The 21320-nt window shown below is 38.6% G+C and overlaps 1 protein-coding gene across 3 annotated transcripts in view; it reads right to left on the bottom strand.

The window, feature by feature from the left end:
* PIK3C2G (phosphatidylinositol-4-phosphate 3-kinase catalytic subunit type 2 gamma) overlaps positions 1-21320 on the bottom strand; it is a 466126-nt gene that overhangs the window by 178956 nt on the left and 265850 nt on the right. For all 3 annotated transcript variants that reach the window (XM_040235274.1, XM_040235275.1, XM_040235276.1), the window contains 3 exons: positions 20413-20520; positions 2794-2886; positions 1228-1357 (listed from right to left, as the gene is read on the bottom strand). In XM_040235274.1, the coding sequence (XP_040091208.1) occupies positions 1228-1357; positions 2794-2886; positions 20413-20520 (331 nt within the window). The remainder of the gene's footprint in view (positions 1-1227; positions 1358-2793; positions 2887-20412; positions 20521-21320) is intronic.

Genomic DNA, 21320 nt, shown 5'->3' with positions numbered 1-21320 from the left:
CCCATGGACTGTAGCCCTGCCAGGCTCCTCTATCCATGGGTTTTCCAGGCAAGAATACTGAGTGGGTTGCCATTTCCTTCTCCAGGGGATCTTGCCAACCCACGAATTGAATTTGGGTCTTTTGTGTCTGCTCTACTGGCAGCAGACTCCTTAGCAATAGTATCACCGGGGAAGCCCATATCTTCTATATTTCATACCAATTAATTTAATGAAATTTTAAGTGGCAATGGCCACATGTAAAAAATTATGATACCTTAGAAATTATTTCTTCAATTTAGCATGATTATAATTACATACAATTTTTACTTCTGATGTCTGCTTATTTGTGTGGGTCCTCAACATTTTATTTTCATTGAAAATGTGTACATATGTAATTATATTTCCATATTAATGTCTTAGCTTTATAAAGAGAAATGCTGAAGTAAGTTCAAAGTAAGTTCAAAGTTTGCATATAGATCATCTTTGATTGTTGATATCACACTGTACTCAAAAGTCTTTCAGAAACTAAATGCATGTTTATAACTTATTTAGAATTTTCAAAACTCCTTTAAGTGTTTGCAACTTTGTAAATTTTATCTTCATTGGAAACAACTATAATTTTTATGAATAAACAGACCTTTCTATTATCAGCTTGAAAAAGAGAAAAAATATGAATTATTAATGTAAATAATCCTTAAAGACACTCAAAAGAATATTACAGTTAACATTTGAGTTGTCAGAGTCCTGATTAATATTTAAAAGGACATTATGTTTTATATAAATCATCTTTGTTTATTGTTTTTGAAACTGATTCTTTTTTTTTTTTTAAAGAAGAATGACTATGTTTGGGGCTTCCCAGGTGGTGCTAGTGGTAAAGAACTCGCCTGCCAAAGCAGAAGACATAAGAGATGCAAGTTTGATCTCTGGGTTGGGAAGATCCTCTGGAGGAGGAGGAAATGGCAACCCACTCCAATATCCTTGCCTGGAGAATCCCATGGACAGAGAAGCCCGGCAGGCTACAGTCCATACAGCCAGTCCCTTGATGATATTAAATCATTTTGGCTTATTGTTTTTGGAACTAACCCTTTGTTAAAAAAAAAAAAGAAGAAGAAGAAGAAAAATGACTATGTTTAGTTCTTTGGATTTTAAAATTTGTCATCTAAAATGAAAGTTGTAGAAAGTCTGAGGGCATATTACCAATAAATGTATGAGATAAGTAATGAAGTCAGCTTTCTAATCTATACTGACCTTGGCCTTTTCCCGTGGATAAACATCTATAAACAATCATTTGCATATCCAGGCCCTCCTGCAGCCAAATATTGTCCATCACTTGAATAATCTGCAGAACAAGCATATCCTGACGGAGATCATCTCCAGCCTGTTAGAAACAAAATTATAGACTCTGGGTTTTTCCTTGAATTCCATTGAAAGTTTTCAACAACAGTATATGTCATTTCCTTCTCTGAATAACTTTCCAGCCTGACTTACGGTGGTTTCAGTTGTTCTGTTAGCATTAAGAGTACCCTGTGTTTCTGATAGAAGATCAAAGAAAATAAGAGCTTTCTTTTAAATGATTATAGAAGCTTCAGCCATCAAATTAGAAGTGTCTTGGAATGTTGCTCCCTGATAACAATCTTTCAATTTACTATCCATGTGCAGCCTCTTAACCCCAAAGTCTGGTGAAGAGAGGCTAGACAAACATTCATCCAAATTTCAAACTCAACCAAGTGACATCTCTTTCAAAGGGAAACATATTTGATGTGCTACAAGTTTATACACTGATACACAGTTAGATTACCTGCAGCTTCTTGACTGGGAGTATAAATAGCACATATATGATTCATCAGACTTTGGCTCATTGGCTTTTCTTACTTTGAAGGCAATTACAAAGTTTTCAGAATAAATGGCCTTTGATAACAAGAAATCATAAAGGAGTGATTTTCTATCATAGGTGAAGGAAATGGAAAATGTCCAAAGGGGAAGGACAGTTCTATGCTGTTAACTATTAAGAGGCTCAGTTTTGAAAATGCTTTCTAAATTATATGCAGAAGACTGTGCCACAATGAGATTTTGTGTGGTTCTTTTTCCTTCACCAAAAATGCAGTGCTGGGGGAACTCTTAATGCTTGAGTTTACACAGATCACAGCAAAAATATGGGTGTACTAATAAGTGTGATCCTTAAACTAGTCAGAATTGAATACAAATTCCACTCTGAGACCTTGTTTTCTGGTTTGGCTGAGTCATTTAACACATTAATCGAATGCCTGGCAAATGTTTCCTTTATTCCTATTGAACTATATGTAACCTCTTACTCTACTGTCCCATGGGATTCAGGATAAAGACTGATATGGCCCATATTTATATTTTATTTTAAAAGAAGATAACAACCCAAACTACTAAAATAAGCAAGTACTCACTAAGAAGAATTTTATGTTAAATCATATCATTTGAGTTGCAGCTGATTTTGATTCAAAATTTAATATGGAGGCCAACAGAAGACTCTCCCTCCCCTAGAAACTTACCACAATTCTGCTTTCTGTACTACTCAAAAGTGATCATATCATTTCATTTATTGAAATATACCTCCCAGAGTTCTGCACTGAAGATTCATTGGGTTTGAGCCAGTAATGTTGGATTTATTGCCAATCATAGTAGGGCATGTACTATAATTCTGTGAAAATGTGGAATCAAAAATAACTGGCATCTTCTGTGCTGTTGCCAGAGGAATAGAGCTATACTACTTTATTTTTCTGAGTAATAAATCAATAGTCCTATCTATGGGATCAATTTGATGTTTCAGGAGAGCTACTGTACCTTAAAAATGACACTGATGTTTTTGCCCATTGGATTGGCATTAATGAAAGTAATCTTCAACGGCAAAGCATTAGATGTGAAATATGAACATGCCTACAGGACAAAAGCAAGAGAAATATGGTGAGCAAAATAAAGCAAAAAGAACAGTTTGAAATCATGGCCCCAGCGGAATCTGTTATATGAGCAAATATAACACATATGAATAATTTTTACACTTTGAAACAAAGAAACATATTCATTAAAAAAAAAAAGACGTTAGTCTACCAACCAAAGCTTTCATTTGTAAACTAAAAAGCCAGCTTTTCAGCAGGTTGTAAATCTTCAAGGACACTTTTTCCTCACTGAGCAGTGATGGTGTGGAGGGGGTTTAAATAAACTAAGTAGTATATAGGTATTCTGCTTTTGCTGGTTGGTTAATATCTAAAAGATGAAATTGCTATTTAAAAAAATATATTTCCTTTTCATTCTTTCTGCCCAACAGCATATTTTAAGGAAACATGGACACAGAGTTAAGAAAGACCTGAATACAAATTTGGACTCTGATACAGAGGTAAGTGGGCTTCCCAGGTGGCTCTAGTGGTAAAGAACATGCCTGCCAATGCAGGAGACATAAGAGATGTGGGTTTGACCCCTGGGTTGGGAAGATCTCCTGGAGGAGGCCATGGCAACCCACTCCAGTATTCTTGCCTGGAGAATTGCTTGGACAGAGGAGCCTGGCAGGCTACAGTCCATAGGGTTGCAGAGTCAGACATGATTGGAGGGACTTAGGGTGCATGCACAGTGTGAAGTAAGCCATAAAGAAAAACAAATATTTTGTATTAATACATATATATGGAATCTAGCCAATCCAGCCAATCCATCCTAAAGGAAATCAGTCCTGAATATTCATTGGAAGGACTGAAGTTGAAGCTGAAACTCCAATACTTTGCCCACCTGATGTACAGAACTGACTCATTTGAAATGACCCTGATGAGGGGAAAGATTGAAGGCAGGAGGAGAAGGGCATGACAGAGGATAAGATGGTTGGATGGCATCACTGACTCAATGAACATGAGTTTGAGCAAGCTTCAGGAGTTGGTGATGGACAGGGAGGCCTGGCTTGCTGCAGTCCATGGAGTTGCACAGTCTCACATGACTGAGTGACTGAACTGAACTGATGGAATCTAGAAAAATGGTACTGATGAACCTTTTGGCAAGGCAGGAATAGAGATGTAGTTGTTGAGAACGGACCTGTGGACACAGTGGAGGAGGAAGAGGGTGAAACAAAAGGAAAGAGTAGTACTGATCTATATGCTACCACATGTAAAACAGAAAGCTAGTGGGAAGTTTATGTATAACAAAGAGAGCTCAGCATGGTGCTCTGTGACAACACAGAGCGTAGGATGCGGAGGTGGGAGGGAGGTTCAACAACAATATGTATGTTGTTGTTGTTGTTTAGTTTCTGAGTCATATCCAACTCTTTGTGACCCCATGGACTGTAGCCCTCCAGGCTCCTTTGTTCATGGGCTTTTTGAGGCAGGAATACTGGAGTAGGTTGCCATTTCTTCCGTAGACAATCTACCTGACCCAGGGATCAAACCCGTGTCTCCTGCTTGCCAGACAAATTCGTTAGTACTCAGCCAACTTGGAAGCCTGAATACACACACACAGACACACACACATGCATCAGTTCAGTTCAGTCACTCAGTTGAGTCCTATTCCTTGCGACCCCATGGACTGTAGCATTTGAGGCCTCCCTGTCCATCACCAACTCCTGGAGTTTACTCAGACTCATGTCCATTGAGTCAGTGATGCCATCCAACCATCTCATCCTCTCTAGTCCCCTTCTTCTCCTGCCCTCAATCATTCCCAGCATCAGGGTCTTTTCCAATGAGTCAGTTCTTCCCATCAGGTGGCCAGAGTATTGGAGTTTCAGCTTCAACATCAGTCCTTCCAATGAACACCCAGGATTGATCTCCTTTAGGATGGACTGGTTGGATCTCCTTGCAGTTCAAGGGACTCTCAAGAGTCTTCTGCAACACCACAGTTCAAAAGCATCAATTCGGTGCTCAGCTTTCTTTATAGTCCAACTCTCACATCCATACATGACTACTGGAAAAACCATAGCTTTGACAAAATGGACATTTGTTGGCAAAGTAAAGTCTCTGCTTTTTAATATCCTTTCTATGTTGGTCATAACTTTTCTTCCAAGGAGTAAGCGTCTTTTACACCATCTGCAGTGATTTTGGAGCCCAAAAAGTAAAGTCTCTCAGTGTTTCTATTGTTTCTCATTTATTTGCCATGAAGTGATGGGACTGGATGTCATGATCTTAGTTTTCTGAATGTTGAGTTCTAAGCCAACTTTTTCACTCTCCTCTTTCACTTGCATCAAGAGGCTCTGTAGTTCTTCACTTTCTGCCATAAGCGTGGTGTCATCTGCGTATCTGAGGTTACTGATGTTTCTCCCAGGAATCTTGATTCCACCTTGTGCTTCATCCAGCCTGGCATTTCACATGATGTACTCTGCATATAAGTTAAATAAATGGGGTGAAAATATACAGCCTTGATGTATTCTTTTCCCGATTTGTAAACAGTCTGTTGTTCATGTCCATTTCTAACTGTTGCTTCTTGACCTGCATGCAGATTTCTCAGGAAGCAGGTCAGGTGGTCTAGTATTTCGATCTCTTGAAGAATTTTCTAGTTTGTTGTGATCCACACAAAGGCTTTGACATAGTCAATAAAGCAGAAGTAGATGTTTTTCTGGAACTCTCTTGCTTTTTCAATGATCCCGTGGATGTTGGCAATTTGATCTCTGGTTCCTCTGCCTTTTCTAAATACAGCTTGAACATGTGGAAGTTCATGGTTCATGTACTGTTGAAGAGTGATTTGGAGGATTTTGAGCATTACTTTACTAGCCTGTGAGATGAGTGCAATTGTCTCGTAGTTTGAGCATTCTTTGGCATTGCGTTTCTTTGGGATTGGAATGAAAACTGACCTTTTCCAGTCCTGTGGCCACTGCTTAGTTTCAAATTTGTTGACATATTGAGTGCAACACTTTCATAGCATCATCTTTTAGGATTTGAAATAGCTCAACTGGAATTCTCTCATCTCCATTAGCTTTGTTCATAGTGATGCTTCCTAAGGCCCACTTGACTTCACATTCCAGGATGCCTGGCTCTAGGTGAGTGATCATAACATCCTGGTTATCTGGGTCATGATGATCCTTTTTGTTCTTCTGTGTATTTTTGCCACTTCTTCTTAATATCTTCTGCTTTTGTTAGGTCCGTACCATTTCCATCCTATATTGTGCCCATTTTCGCATGAAGTGTTCCCTTGGTATCCCTTGAGATCTCTAGTCTTTCCCATTCTGTTATTTTCCTTTATTTATTTTTTAAATTAACTAATTTTTTATTGAAGGATAATTGCTTTACAGAATTTTGCTGTTTTCTGTCAAACCTCAAAATGAGTCAGCCATTGGTATACATATATCCCCTCCCTTTAAAAACTCCCTCCCATTTCCCTCCCCATCCCACCCCTCTAGTTTGATACAGAGCGCCTGTTTGAGTTTCCTGAGCCATACTGAACTCCTGTTGGCTATCTATTTTACACATGGTAATGTAAGTTTCCATGTCACTCTATCCATACAATTTACCCTCTCCTCCCCTCTCTCCATGTCCATAAGTCTATTCTCTATGTCTGTTTCTCCACTGTTGCCCTGTAAATAAATTCTTCAGTACCATTTTTCTAGATTCCATATATATATGTGTTAGAATACAGTATTTATCTTTCTCTCTCAGACTCACTTCACTCTATATAACAGGTTCTAGGTTCATCCACCTCATCAGAACTGACTCAAATGTGTTCTTTTGTATGGCTGAGTAATATCCCATTGTATACCACAACTTCTTTATCCATTCATCTGGGTTGCTTCCATGTTCTACCTATTGTAAATAGTGCTGCAATGAATAATGGGATACATGTGTCTTTTTCAAGTTTGGTTTCCTTAGGGTATATGCCTAGGAGTAGGATTGCTGAGTCATATGGTGTTTTTTCCCCTAGCTTTTTGAGGAATCTCCATACCATCTTCCATAGTGGCTGTATCAATACACATTCCCACAAACAGTGCAAGAGTGTTCCTTTTTCTCCACACCCTCTCTAGCATTTATTGTTTGTAGACTTTTTGATGATGGCCATTCTGATCGGTGTGAGGTGATATCTCATTGTAGTCTTGATTTGCATTTCTCTAATAATGAGTGATGCCTTGGAGAGGGAAATGGCAACCTACTCCAGTGTTCTTGCCTGGAGAATCCCAGGGATGGGAGAGCCTCGTGGGCTGCTGTCTATGGGGTCGCACAGAGTCGGACACAGCTGAAGTGACTTAGCAGCAGCAGCAGCAGCAATAATGAGTGATGTTGAGAATCATTTCACGTGTTTGTTAGCCATCTGTATGTCTTCTTTGGTGAAATGTCTGTTTAGGTCTTTTCCCCACTTTTTGATTGGGTTGTTTGTTTTTCTGGTATTGAATTGTATGAGCTGCTTGTATATTTTAGAAATTAATCCTTTGCCAGCTGTTTCATTTGCTATTATTTTCTCCCATTCTGAGGGTTTTCTTTTCATCCTGCTTATAGTTTCCTTTGCTGTGCAAAAGCTTTTAAATTTAGTCAGGTCCCACTTGTTTACTTTTGTTTTTCTTTCCATTATCTAGGAGGTGGGTCATAGAGGATCTTGCTTTGATTTGTGTCATCGAGTATTCAGCCTATGTTTTTCTCTAAGGGTTTTATAGTTTCTGGTCTTACATTTATGTCTTTAACCCATTTTGAGTTTACCTTTGTGTATGGTCTTAGGAAGTGTTCTAATTTCATTCTTTTATCTGTAGCTGTCCAGTTTTCCCAGCACCATTTACTGAAGATGCTGTCTTTGCCCCATTGTATATTTTTGCCTCCTTTGTCAAAAATAAGGTACCCATAGATGCATGGGTTTATTTCTGGGCTTTCTAGCTTGTTCCAATGGTCTACCTTTCAGTTTTTGTGCCAGTACCATACTGTCTTGTTGACTGTAGCTTTGTAGTATAACCTGAGGTCAAGAAGGTTGATTCCTCCAGCTGCATTCTTCTTTCTCAAGACTACTTTGGCTATTCAGGATCTTTTGTGTTTCCATATGAATTGTGAAATTTTTTGTTCTAGTTTTGTAAAAAATGCATTGGTAATTTGATAGAGATTACATTTAATCTGTAGATTGCATTTAGTAGTATAGTCATTTTCACAATATGATTGTGAAAGAATATAATTCTTCCTACCCAGGAACATGGAATATCTCTCCATCTGTTTATGTCATCTTTGATTTCTTTCATTAGTGTCTTATAATTTTCTGTGTACAGTTCTTTCTTCTCCTTAAGTAAGTTTATTCCTAGATTTTTAATTCTCTCTGTTGCAATGGTGAATGGGATTGGTTCCTTAATTGCTCTTTCTGATTTTTCATTGTTAGTATATAGAAATGCAAGTGATATCTGTGTATTGGCTTTGTATCTTGCAACTTTGCTAAATTCACTGATTAGCTCTAGTAATTTTCTGATACTATCCTTGGGGTTTTCTATGTATAGCATCATGTCATCTGCAAACGGTGAGAGCATTACTTCTTTTCTGATCTGGATTCCATTTATTTCTTTTTCTTCTCTGATTGCTGTAGCTGGGACTTCCAGAAATATGTCGAATACCAGTGGTGAAAGTGGACACCCTTGTCTTGTTCCTGATCTTAGGGGAAATGCTTTCAGTTTTTCACCATCGAGAACAATGTTTGCTGCTGTTGCTGCTAAGTCACTTCAGTCGTGTCCAACTCTGTTCAACCCCATGGATTATACAGTCCATGGGATTCTCCAGGCCAGAATACTGGAGTGGGTAGCCTTTCCCTTCTCCAGGGTATCTTCCCAACCCAGGAATCAAACCCAGGTCTCCCACATTGCACATGGAATCTTTACCAGCTGAGCCACAAGGTAAGTCCAAAAGTGGATATGTCTCCTTTGAGTTGGAGTTGAACCAGTGACCTAAGCATGTCTCTCGGTTAGAGTGTCAACTACAATCTGCCGTTCTACCAACTGAGCTATCGAAGGGACTTAGAGAAAAGGAAAGACATAATGTTTGCTTTAGGCTTAACATATATGACTTTTACTATGTTGAGGTAGGTTCCTTCTATGCCCATTTTTAAAAAGTTTTAATCATGAATATGTGCTGAATTTTGTCAAAGGCTTTTTCTGCATCAATTGAGATGATCATATGGTTTCTCTTTGAATTTGTTAATATGGTGTATCACATTGATTGATTTCTGTATATTGAAGAATACTTGCATCCCTGAAATAAATCCAACTTGATCATGCTGTATGAGCTTTTTGATGTGTTGCTGAATTCTGTTTGTTAAAATTTTGTTGAGGACCTTTGCATCTATGTTCATAAGTTATATTGGCCTGTAGTTTTCTTTTCTTGTGTGGTCTTTGTCTGGATTTGGTATCAGGGTGATTTTGACCTCATAGAATGAATTGGGAAGTGTTCCTTCCTCTGCAATTTTTTGAAAGAGCTTTAAAAGGATAGTCATTAGCTCTTCTCTAAATGTTTGATAGAATTCTCCTGTGAAGCCATCTGGTCCTGGACTTTTGTTTTTTGGGGGACAGACTTTTGATCACAGCTTCAATATCAGTGCTTGAAATTGGGTTGTTCAAAATTTTAATTTCTTCCTGATTCAGTTTTGGAAGACTGAACCTTTCTAAGAATCTGTCCATTTCTTCCAGGTTATCTATTTTATTACTATGTTCAGTTCAGTTCAGTCACTCAGTCGTGTCCGACTCTTTGCGACCCCATGAATCGCAGCACGCCAGGCCTCCCTGTCCATCACCATCTCCCAGAGTTCACTCAGACTCACATCCATCGAGTCAGTGATGCCATCCAGCCATCTCATCCTCTGTCGTCCCCTTCTCCTCCTGCCCCCAATCCCTCCCAACATCAGAGTCTTTTCCAATGAGTCAACTCTTCGCATCGGATGGCCAAAGCATTGGAGTTTCAGCTTTAGCATCATTCCTTCCAAAGAAATTCCAGGGCTGATCTCCTTCAGAATGGACTGGTTGGATCTCCTTGCAGTCCAAGGGACTCTCAAGAGTCTTCTCCAACACCACAGTTCAAAAGCATCAATTCTTCAGTGCTCAGCCTTCTTCACAGTCCAACTCTCACATCCATACATGACCACTGGAAAAACCATAGCCTTGACTAGCCGGACCTTAGTCGGCAAAGTAATGTCTCTGCTTTTGAATATACTATCTAGGTTGGTCATAACTTTTCTTCCACAGAGTAAGCATCTTTTAATTTCATGGCTGCAATCACCATCTGTAGTGATGTTGGAGTCCAAAAAAAATAAAGTCTGACACTTTCCACTGTTTCCCCATCTATTTCCCATGAAGTGATGGGACCAGGTGCCATGATCTTCGTTTTCTGAATGTTGAGCTTTAAGCCAACTTTTTCACTCTCCTCTTTCACTTTCATCAAGAGGCTTTTTAGTTCCTCTTCACTTTCTGCCATAAGGGTGGTATCATCTGCATATCTGAGGTGATTGATATTTCTCCCGGCAATCTTGATTGCAGCTTGTGTTTCTTCCAGTCCAGCGTTTCTCATGATGTACTCTGCATAGAAGTTAAATAAGCAGGGTGACAATATACAGCCTTGACGTACTCATTTTCCTATTTGGAACCAGTCTGTTGTTCCATGTCCAGTTCTAACTGTTGCTTCCTGACCTGCATACAGATTTCTCAAGAGGGAGGTCAAGTGGTCTGGTATTCCCATCTCTTGAAGAATTTTCCAGTTTATTGTGATCCACACAGTCAAAGGCTTTGGCATAGTCAATAAAGCAGAAATAGATGTTTTTCTGGAACTCTCTTGCTTTTTTCATGATCCAGTGGATGTTGGCAATTTGATCTCTGGTTCCTCTGCCTTTTCTAAAACCAGCTTGAACATCTGGAAGTTCACGGTTTATGGATTGCTGAAGCCTGGCTTGGAGAATTTTGAGCATTACTTTACTAGCATGTGAGATGAGTGCAATTGTGCGGTAGTTTGAGCATTCTTATGCATTGCCTTTCTTTGGGATTGGAATGAAAACTGACCTTTTCCAGTCCTGTGGCCATAAACATCTCTGATAAGCCTTTGCATTTCTGCATTGTCTGTTGTAACCTCTCCTTTTTCATTTCTAACTTTGTTGACTTAATTCTTTTCTCTTTTTTTCTTGATGAGTTTGGCTAAGGGTTTGTCAATTTTGTTTGTCTTCTCAAAGAACAAGCTTTTAATTTTATTAATCTCTACTATTGTTTCTTTCATCTCTTTTTGATTTATTTCTTCTCAGAACTCTATGATTTCTTTCCTTCTACTGATTTTGTTTTTTTTTCCCCCTCTTTTTCCAATTGCCTTAGGTATAAAGGTAGGTTGTTTATCTAATCCTTTTCTTATTTCTCAAGGTAGAATTGTATCACAGTAAACTTCGCTCTTAGAACCACTTTTGCTGCATCCCTTAGTGTTTGAGGTGTCATGTTCTCATTGTCATTTGTTTGTAAAAATCTTTTGATTTCCCTTTAGATTTCTTCATTAACCTGTGGTTATTTAGAAATACATTGTTTCATCTCCATGTGTTTGTGTTTCTTACAGTTTTTTTTTCTTGTAATTAATATCTAGTCTCATAGTGTTGTGGTTGGAGAAGATGCTTGATATGATTTCAATTTTCTTAAATTTACTGAGGTTTGATTTGTGACCCAAGTCTATCCTGGACAATGTTCCATGTGAACTTGAAAAGAAGGTGTATTCTTTTGCATTTGGATGTAATGTCCTGAAGATATCAATGAGATCCATTTCATGCTGTGATTCATGGGGTCGCAAAGAGTCGGACATGACTGAGCAACTGAACTGAACTGAACTGATCAGGACTTGTGTTTCCTTACTAATTTTCTGTTTTGATGATCTGTCCATTGGTGTAAGTGGGATGTTAAAGTCTCCTACTATTATTGTGTTACTGTCAATTTCTCCTTTTATGTCTGTTCATGTTTGTCTTATGTATCGAGGTGCTCCTATGTTGGGTGCATAGATATTTACAATTGTTATGTCTTCCTCTTGGATTGATCCCTTGATCATTATGTACTGTCCTTCCTTATCTCTTGTAATCTTCTTTATTTTAAGGTTTATTTTGTCTGGCATGGGGATTGCTAGTCCAGCTTTCTTTTGCTTCCCGTTTGCATGGAATTTATTTTTCTATCCTCTCACTTTCAGTCTATATGTGTCTTTAGGTCTGAAGTGGGTTTCTTGTAGACAGCATATATATGGATCTTGTTTTTGTACCCATTCAGCCAGTCTGTGTATTTTGGTTTTACCATTTAATCCATTTACATTTAAAGTAATTATTGATATATATATATATATATATGCTCCTATTGCCATTTTCTAATTGTTTGGGGTTGATTTTGTAGATCTTTCTCCTTCTCTTGTATTTCTTGACTGTACAAGTTGGTTTAACATTTGTTGTAAAGCTGGTTTGGTGGTAATGAATTCTCTTAACTTTTTCTTGTCTGAAGAGCTTTTTATTTCTCCATCAATTTTCAATGAGATCCTTGATTGGTACAGCAATTTTGGTTGTAGACTTTCCCCATTCAGTACTTTAAATATATCCTGCCATTTCATTCTGGCCTGCAGAGTTTCTGCTGAAAGATCAGTTGTTAAGCATATGGGGTTTCCCTTGTATTTTACTTGTTCTAATCCCTTGAATTTATTTGTTTACTTGTTGCTTCTCTCTTGCTGCTTCTCCCTTTAATATTCTTTCTTTGTGTTTAGTCTTTGTTAGTTTGATTAGTGTGCTTCTTGGTGTGTTTCGTCTTGGGTTTATCCTGTATGGGACTCTGTTCCTCTTGGACTTGATTGGCTATTTCCTTTTCCACGTTGGGGAAATTTTCACCTATAATCTCTTCAAAAAATTTCTCATACCCTTTTTTTCTCTCTTCTTCTTCTGGAACCCCTATAATTTGAATGTTGGTGCATTTGATATGGTCCCAGAGGTCTCTGAGACTATCCTCAGTTCTTCTCATTCCTTTTAGTTTATTCTGGTCTTCAGAAGTTATTTTCACCATTTTTTTCTTCCAGCTCACTGATCTGTTCTTCTGCTTCAGATATTCTGCTATTGATTCCTTCTAGACTATTTTTAATTTCTGTATGCTTCTTCTTTAATTCTTCTACATCTTTGTTAATTGATTATTGTGTTTTTTCTGTTTTGTTTTCAGGGTTTTTGCTCATCTTTATTACTATAATTCTGAATTCTTTTTCATATAATTTCCCCATTTCCTCTTCGTTTATTTGGACTTCCGTGTTTCTAGTTTGTGCCTTCATTTGTGCAGTATTTCTCTGCCTTTTCAGTTTTTCTTTAAAGTTATTGCTTTTGATGTCTCCTTTTCCCAGGCTTTGAGGAAGCTTGAATTCTTTCCTTGAAGAAGGTTGAATTCTTTCTTCCTTTTTATTTCTGCCCTCCTAAGGTTGGTCCAGTGGTTTGTGTGAGCTTTGTATAGGGTGAGATTTGCGCTGTTTTTGTTTGTTTGTTTTTCCTCTGATGGCCAAGGCTGAGTGAGATGGTACTCCTGTCTGCTGATGATTTGGTTTGTATTTTTGTTTTGTTTGTTTAGATGAGGCATCCTGCATGGGGTGCTACTGGTGGTTGGGTGATGTCAGGTCTTGTATTCCAGTGGTTTCCTTTGTGTGAGTTCTCTCTATTTGATACTCCCTAGGACTAGTTATCTTGTAGTCTAGGGTCTTGGAGTCAGTGCTCCTACTCCAAAGGGTTAGGGTTTGATCTCTGTTGTGCACATCTCATTTATTTGATGAGGTGCCTATGCCTGTTAGTGGCTCAACAACCTGGTTATTTAGTTATTTTAGAGCTCTCAGTCCACTTCGTTGATTTATTCTCCTGGGAAATAGCAATACATTCCAAGACCAGAGTAATATCTCTCTATGTATCTGACTGTGAGTCCCCGCCTGTGGTTCTGCACATTTCTGGGCACTGTGCACATTTCCCCCTGGTCTCAGAAAACAGCTCCCATGTATTTTCCTCTATTACTTTGCATTGATTACTGAGGGAGGCTTTCTTATCTCTCCTTGCTATTTTTTGGAACTCCATTCAAATGGGTATATCTTTCCTTTTCTCCTTTACCTTTAGCTTCTCTTCTTTTTTCAGCTATTTGTAAGGCCTCCTCAGACAATCATTTTGTCTTTTGCATTTATTTTTCTTGGGGATGGTCTTTATCACTGCCTCTTGTACAATGTCACGAACCTCCGTCCATAATTCTTCAGGCACTCTATCAGATCTAAACCCTTGAATTTATTTGTCACTTCCACTGTATAATCATAATGGATTTGATTTAGGTCATACCTGAAGAGTCTAGTGGTGTTCCCTTTTTTTCAATTTAAATCTGAATTTGGCAATAAGGAGTTCATGATCTGAGCCACAGCCAGCTCCCGGTGTTTTGTTTTTGCATGTATGTATATTTATGGCTGATTCACATTGCTTTGGCAGAAACCAACACAATGTTGCAAAGGAATTATCCTCCAATTAAAAATAAATTTAAAAAAAGTTTGGACTCTGCAACTTATCAACTGTTAACACCTTGGACAAATTACTTAAATGTTTTTGCTTGGGTGTTAGTTGCTCAGTTGTGTCTGACTCATTATCCCTATTTCACATTGGGATAAATGTTTGTACCCTAATGTAATATAGGGATAAAAATCCTACCTCATACAATTTCGTAATAGGTATATGAACTAATGGATATAAAATAGCTTTTACAATGTCTGATATTAATCAGGTACTTCTAAAAGATTAATGCATTTTTTCCTTTTTGTTAATGAACATTTTCTTATCTTTACAAATAACAGTACAACATATATTTCCTGTTCTCATGTTTTTCAATTATACATTTTATCTTCACCTAAAGCTGAACAATATCATAAACAATATCGACTGTTTCCATTATTTTCCTTTTATGTGCTTACAATTGTTCTAGTGCTAAAGGCTATATATTTTTAGGTTATTAGAGAGTTCATGTTGACAGTGAAGAATTAAATCAATATTAAAAGGAAAAGGATTTGATACTTTCAACTTATCAACTTAGTAAAAATATGACATCAATACATTTTGAAGGTTCGGTTTGAATGTCATTATTTCTGAGAAGTCTGAAATGGGTAGAAGAGAGGAAAGGACCTATTTCTTAACCTATCGATGTAAATCTAACATAATCCCCAAGCAAACAGAAACCCTTGTTTATTGAATCACTTTGAGTTTTACAGTGAAAGGATGAGGCTGCTTGTTAAGTAATGAATTCTTGCTGCAAGAATCAGTCAATCAGGGAATATGACCTTATGTCATGGTATTCAATTAGAAAACTGTACTGGGCCACAGTCTAGGCTAGTGGTTTTCAAACTGTCCTCATTCAACTCTGGGGATGAGAGGGGTCGGGGGAGGTGATAAAGTCTTTGAGGCATGCCAAGTCCAGGGAAGAGACAAAGAGCTAAGAGAGACTGAACCCCTCTTTGTAATTACATCACTGAGAGTGAGTGTGCTTTCATTGTTTCATATTTTGGTTTTCAGATGCAGTCTGTTTTTTGAGAGTCACAACAAAAATACCATACACTTGACAGCTAGTATGCACAAACCACTGCTGCTGCTGCTGCTGCTAAGTTGCTTCAGTTGTGTTTGACTCTGTGCGGCCCCATTTCCTTCTCCTGCACAAACCACTATCTATATGCAAATAGAAAGAGGCACCATATCTACCTCTGAAAGAGCCTGCGAAAAGTTGCTATGAAAATATACATACATGCATTAAGTCAAAAATAATTTACAAGGCAATGTAACATAGTTGAATGAGGAAGCATTTGAAGAAGACAGTATTTCAGAGATGAGCTGAATTTGAAGATTGTGAAAGACATAGATTAGTAAACAGGTGAAAGAAAAGGTTTGCTAGGTAGGAAAAGGCAAACAAAGACACCTCAGAATAGAAGTTAAAAGTGGATTGGGAAGGCCATAACCAAGAGATAGGAAAGAATAAATCAAAGTCTTAGAGTATAGTTTATAAAAATGATGAGATAAAGGAGCTGGAATAGAGAAAGATAAGAAAGGTTAGAATAGGGAAAGGATGATATAACTTCTCTTGTTGTAAAGTAAACACTGCTGAAATAGATTTAAAAGAGATTTTTAAAAGGAAAAGAAACCTATTAGTAAATGAAAAGTCTGGTCCTTACTTTCCCAGGAGTAGAGAAGGATTGCACTGTTATTCTCACTCTCTCATTCTAGCCATCCCTTAGTGAAATAGGAAATGGTCCATTGTGATTAGTGGTCTGAACGAGAGATGGGGTGAGAATTCTTCTTATAAAGAAAGCTTAGCCAAACCTAAGAAGACTTTTGCTTTCTGTCTTGAAGGGCCATGTTTTAAGAAATGGATTGAGCCAGGCCTGAGTGCTTCTCCCTAGTGTAGTTAACTGATGGTGATTAAACTAGGATGCTGACTGTATATGCAGGCTTTCCCACGCTCTCTCATTCATGGGACTTCTCTCCAGAGTGACTTCTGACACACGATAAGCTCAGTATTGACTTTTCCACCATTACTGCATTTACCAACTTTCTCCCCAGATGGGCTCTCTGATGTCCTAGAGGACTGGTGGTATAACCAAAGACCTTCCATGCTCATTATTACATCCATAGGACTTCTAACCTGTGTGAATTCGGTGATATATAATGAGGTGTGAGTCTCAACTGTGTATTTTCCACATTTATTGTGCTTTTGTTGGTGTGAAGTCTGTAACATAAAGTAAGATATTTACTAGACTAAATGCCATGCCATGCCACATTCAAAAGGCTTTTCTCTGGCGTGAATTTGCTCCTAATCAACAAGCTTAGAGGTCTGACTGAAGGCTTTTCTACACTGCCAACACATATGTGCTTGTTCCCTGGCATGGGGGACCCAGTGTCCAGTAAGACTGACCCTGACTCTCTTATTTGACACTGGATTTACTCTGACTGAAGGCCTTACTACATTCCTTACATTTGTAAGACTTCTCCCCAGTGTGAACTTTCTGGTGGTCAGTAAGATTTCTGTCAGAACAGAGAGCATTCCCACATTCATTACAACATAACATTTGTCACCTGTGTGAGGTGCCTGGTGCTGTAAAAAGATTCTACTCTGAATGAAGGCCTCCCGCATTCATGATATTCTGAAGACTTCTCCCCAGTAAGGGCTGTCTGATGTGCCTCTGAGAGAATGAGGAGTGAAGGCTTTTCATGTTCGTCAGCTTGATGAGGTTTCTCCCCGTCTAGTATTTACTGAGATGGGAGGAGTGGTGACAAGTCTCCTCACATTCACTTTCGTAGAATCTGTCCCCTCAGTGGGTGCTCAGATGAGCCACTGGCTGAGGGGTTTCTCTAAAGCTCTTAACATACTCATTACATTCCCAGAGGTTCTTACAAGTATGGATTCCCTGATGGTCAACCAGATGTGGGTTCTGACTAGGATTTTGCTGCACTTATGGCACCTTCAGAGGTGATCTGTGTCCCTTCAGACCTCCTTGTTGTTCAGTAGGACTGAGAACAGACTAAAATGTCCTGCAGGTGAGAGCTTCACCTACCACTTTCCCTGTTCATTGCTATATGCACAGCAGAGCTGACCAGAGCATATGGGCAAAGAGATGGCTCCACTTGGGGCACTTGCCAGCCTCAGGAAAAGTGCTGATGGCTGCGGGTTGCTGTAGGGGAGGAGCGTGGTCTCAGCCATAGCACTTTGGGTGCTGACTGCTGGGCTAGCGGGGACCTTGGCCTGGCCAGCTCACCTGGACACTGCCACAGCCACCCAGAAGAGCCAGTGCTCCACATCCCCAAGGCCTGCACGAGGCATAACTGATACACAATTTTAATTGAAAAAAAAAATCTTTCTATTCCTTAAACAATAACAACAAATCAAGAAGGCAGAAATAAAAAATAACATCTGGCCTCCACAATCTCCATTGTTCTTTCTATGTGTTACTCATGTGGCTGCTTAAATGACCTAGTTATTTATGTAAAAACCTTCCTTTTCATTTCAAAAACTGTTGACTGGACCCAACTTCTGTTTGATTGTAGTGCTAGAAAAATATATTACTACTTACAACCAAAAAAAAAAAAAAAAGATATGCTGTCTGAAATATCAAGTTTCCATGTATCTTTAGCATCAATCAGTGTATACTGCTCATAATAAAAATGTTACACATTTTTTTTAAAACATCAGTGATGATTTGGATATTAGCTTTGATAGACATCTCAGTGTATGGAGTTGATGCCTTGTTTTGTTTTTGTTCAAAATACATCTATGAAGTATATTAGGAAAGTTTGTAGGGTGTCTTTGTAGCTGAAAAGTTGTCAAAGTGACAGCATTGTTTTTAGCAAAATGTTTTCTATTCATGCATTGTGAGGGTGTGTGCGTGCTCAGTCGTGTCCAATTCTTTGCGACCCCATGGATGGACTGTAGCTCTCCAGGTTCCTCTGTCCATGGGATTTCCCAGGCAAGAATACTGGAGTAGGTTGCCATTTCCTTCTCTAGGGGATCTTCCTGACTCAGGGATCAAACCTGAGTCTCTTGCGTATCCTGCTTGGCAGGCAGATTCTTCACCACTGTTCTACCTGGGACGCCCTCTTCTATTCATACTAATGGTCTAATTTTCCCCTTAATTATTAAATTTGTTTCCTTGACTGTATTAAAACTTCAGTTATGTAACATTTACTGTGTATGTATGAAAGTTTAATCTCTTCACTTCTAAATGTCACTTATCAATCAGAGATCAAATTGCCAACATCCACTGGCTCATGGAAAAAGCAAGAGAGTTCCAGAAAAACATCTATTTCTGCTTTATTGACTATGCCAAAGCCTTTGACTGTGTGGATCACAATAAACTGTGGAAAATTCTGAAAGAGACGGGAATACCAGACCATCTGACCTGCCTCTTGAGAAATCTGTATGCAGGTCAGGAAGCAACAGTTAGAACTGGACATGGAACAACAGACTGGTTCCGAATAGGAAAAGGAGTACATCAAGGCTGTATATTGTCACCCTGCTTATTTAACTTCTATGCAGAGTACATCATGAGAAATGCTGGACTGGAAGAAACACAAGCTGGAATCAAGATTGCCAGGAGAAATATCAATAATCTCAGATATGCAGATGACACCACCCTTATGGCAGAAAGTGAAGAGGAACTAAAAAGCCTCTTGATGAAAGTGAAAGAGGAGAGTGAAAAAGTTGGCTTAAATCTCAACATTCAGAAAACAAAGATCATGGCATCTGGTCCCATCACTTCATGGCAAATCGATGGGGAAACAGTGGAAACAGTGTCAGACTTTATTTTTTTTGGCTCCAACATCACTGCAGATGGTGACTGCAGCCATGAAATTAAAAGACGCTTACTCCTTGGAAGGAAAGTTATGACCAACTTAGATAGTATATTCAAGAGTAGAGACATTACTTTGCCGACTAAGGTCCGGCTAGTCAAGGCTATGGTTTTTCCAGTGATCATGTATGGATGTGAGAGTTGGACTGTGAAGAAGGCTGAGCGCCGAAGAATTGATGCATTTGAACTGTGGTGTTGGAGAAGACTCTTGAGAGTCCCTTGGACTGCAAGGAGATCCAACCAGTCCATTCTGAAGGAGATCAACCCTGGGATTTCTTTGGAAGGAATGATGCTAATGCTGAAGCTCCAGTACTTTGGCCACCTTATGCGAAGAGTTGACTCATTGGAAAAGACTCTAATGCTGGGAGAGATTGGGGGTAGGAGTAGAAGGGGACGACAGAGGATGAGATGGCTGGATGGCATCATGGACTCGATGGACGTGAGTCTGAGTGAACTCTGGGAGATGGTGATGGACAGGGAGGCCTGGCGTGCTGCGATTCATGGGGTCTCAAAGAGTCGGACACGACTGAGTGACTGAACTGAACTGAAATGAACTGAATCATTTTTATTAGAGTCTTATAGTCTTGGGTTTTGGAGAAAGAAAATAATAAAACTCATGGAGAAAGAATGATTCTAAGTCAGACAAGTGTGACTGATAGAGACTTGGCAGAGAAGGGGTCTGTGAGTTCAGTGATGCTGAGAAGGGCTTTCCGGGCATGAGTAAAATCACAAAATATATCACATAGCATCATGACTCATGAACATCAATGAATTTTAAATTGAATCAAAACTGAGATGTTATAGCTAATGATATACTCGCATCCTAGGCAAGGGTGCACACGTAATGTAAATAAGCATGAAATTAAACCAGCCTGCATGCAGTCACCAAATCAACCAGTTTTGATTAAGTCAAGAAATCAATTTAAGTAAAGAGTATCTTTATTTTTTTCACTGAACTGAAAGTCTGCTTCTATTAATAAACCAATGAAATAGCTGATGCAGTTAATGTGATCCCAACTGGACACAGTGCATCAAATAGATCACACAGTTTGGATGAGATTCAATTAATTTTTCTTAAATAATTATAATAACAATTCACAAATTGTTTTTGGCATTTCACAACCTAAACAACACAAAATAAAAATATTCAACTTATCTACTGAATACATTGACTTACATCACCATCAATCCCCTGTACACATAAGGCAGGGTTCAGAGGGAGGTGACAGGTCTTCGTACACCAAAAGAATTCTTCTAGTCTGCCAAGCTCCTTCTTCAGGACCTCCTGTGAAAAATCATGAGAAAAAGCATTTTTGAAACTGTAAAGAACTGACTTTCCCTTGAAGTTATATGTTTCTTCTATTGATTATATAAGCTTATTAATTTAGGGGTTACACACTTGGATGCTTTGTGTCAGTGGGTGATGTAGCTGCATATGAGGAGGCAACAGGCTAAAACAAGAGGGAGTCCTAGGAAAAATGAGGGAGTAAAGATCGAATGCCCTTTCTGAAGCACTTTAAATTAAAAACAAAAGCAAAACAAAGTACTGTTCTGTTCGAACAAAACATGATGCATGGGGCTTGACCTGTGACCCAGTAACTTGCAACTCCTGCTTTAAGGAATTATTGACATGATCCATTTATCGTAATTCCCTTGAATCTTAGTTTGTAACTCTTAAGATTTACACTTGATACTAATAGTACATTTTAGAAAAAAAATTTACATAGAGTAGGAACAATGATGACAAAAAAGACAATTACAGACAATTGATAAATGCCAGAAATGGTAACATATATGAACAAATAGTTTACTAAATGCCAGTGAGTGTATTTCTGATACTTGACTTACTCCCTTCCACAGTCCTCTGCACACGTGGAAGGTCAGAGACCAAACAACACTTTTAGCATTGTGTATCCCTTGAGAGGTAGAGAACAAAGTTACAGATATCAAGGGGGAACTGAGGGGATGGGATGAATTGGGAAGTTGGGATTGACATATATACACTATTATGTATAAAACAGAAAACCAATGAGAACCTACTGTACAGCCCAGGGAACTCAGTGCTTCTGTGGTGACCTATATGGG

The sequence above is a fragment of the Oryx dammah genome, unplaced genomic scaffold (assembly GCF_014754425.2).
Source record: "Oryx dammah isolate SB20612 unplaced genomic scaffold, SCBI_Odam_1.1 HiC_scaffold_29, whole genome shotgun sequence".
Taxonomy (NCBI): Eukaryota; Metazoa; Chordata; class Mammalia; order Artiodactyla; family Bovidae; genus Oryx; species Oryx dammah.
Note: the sequence above shows the minus strand (reverse complement) of the source record. Positions and strands in the feature narration are given on the sequence as shown.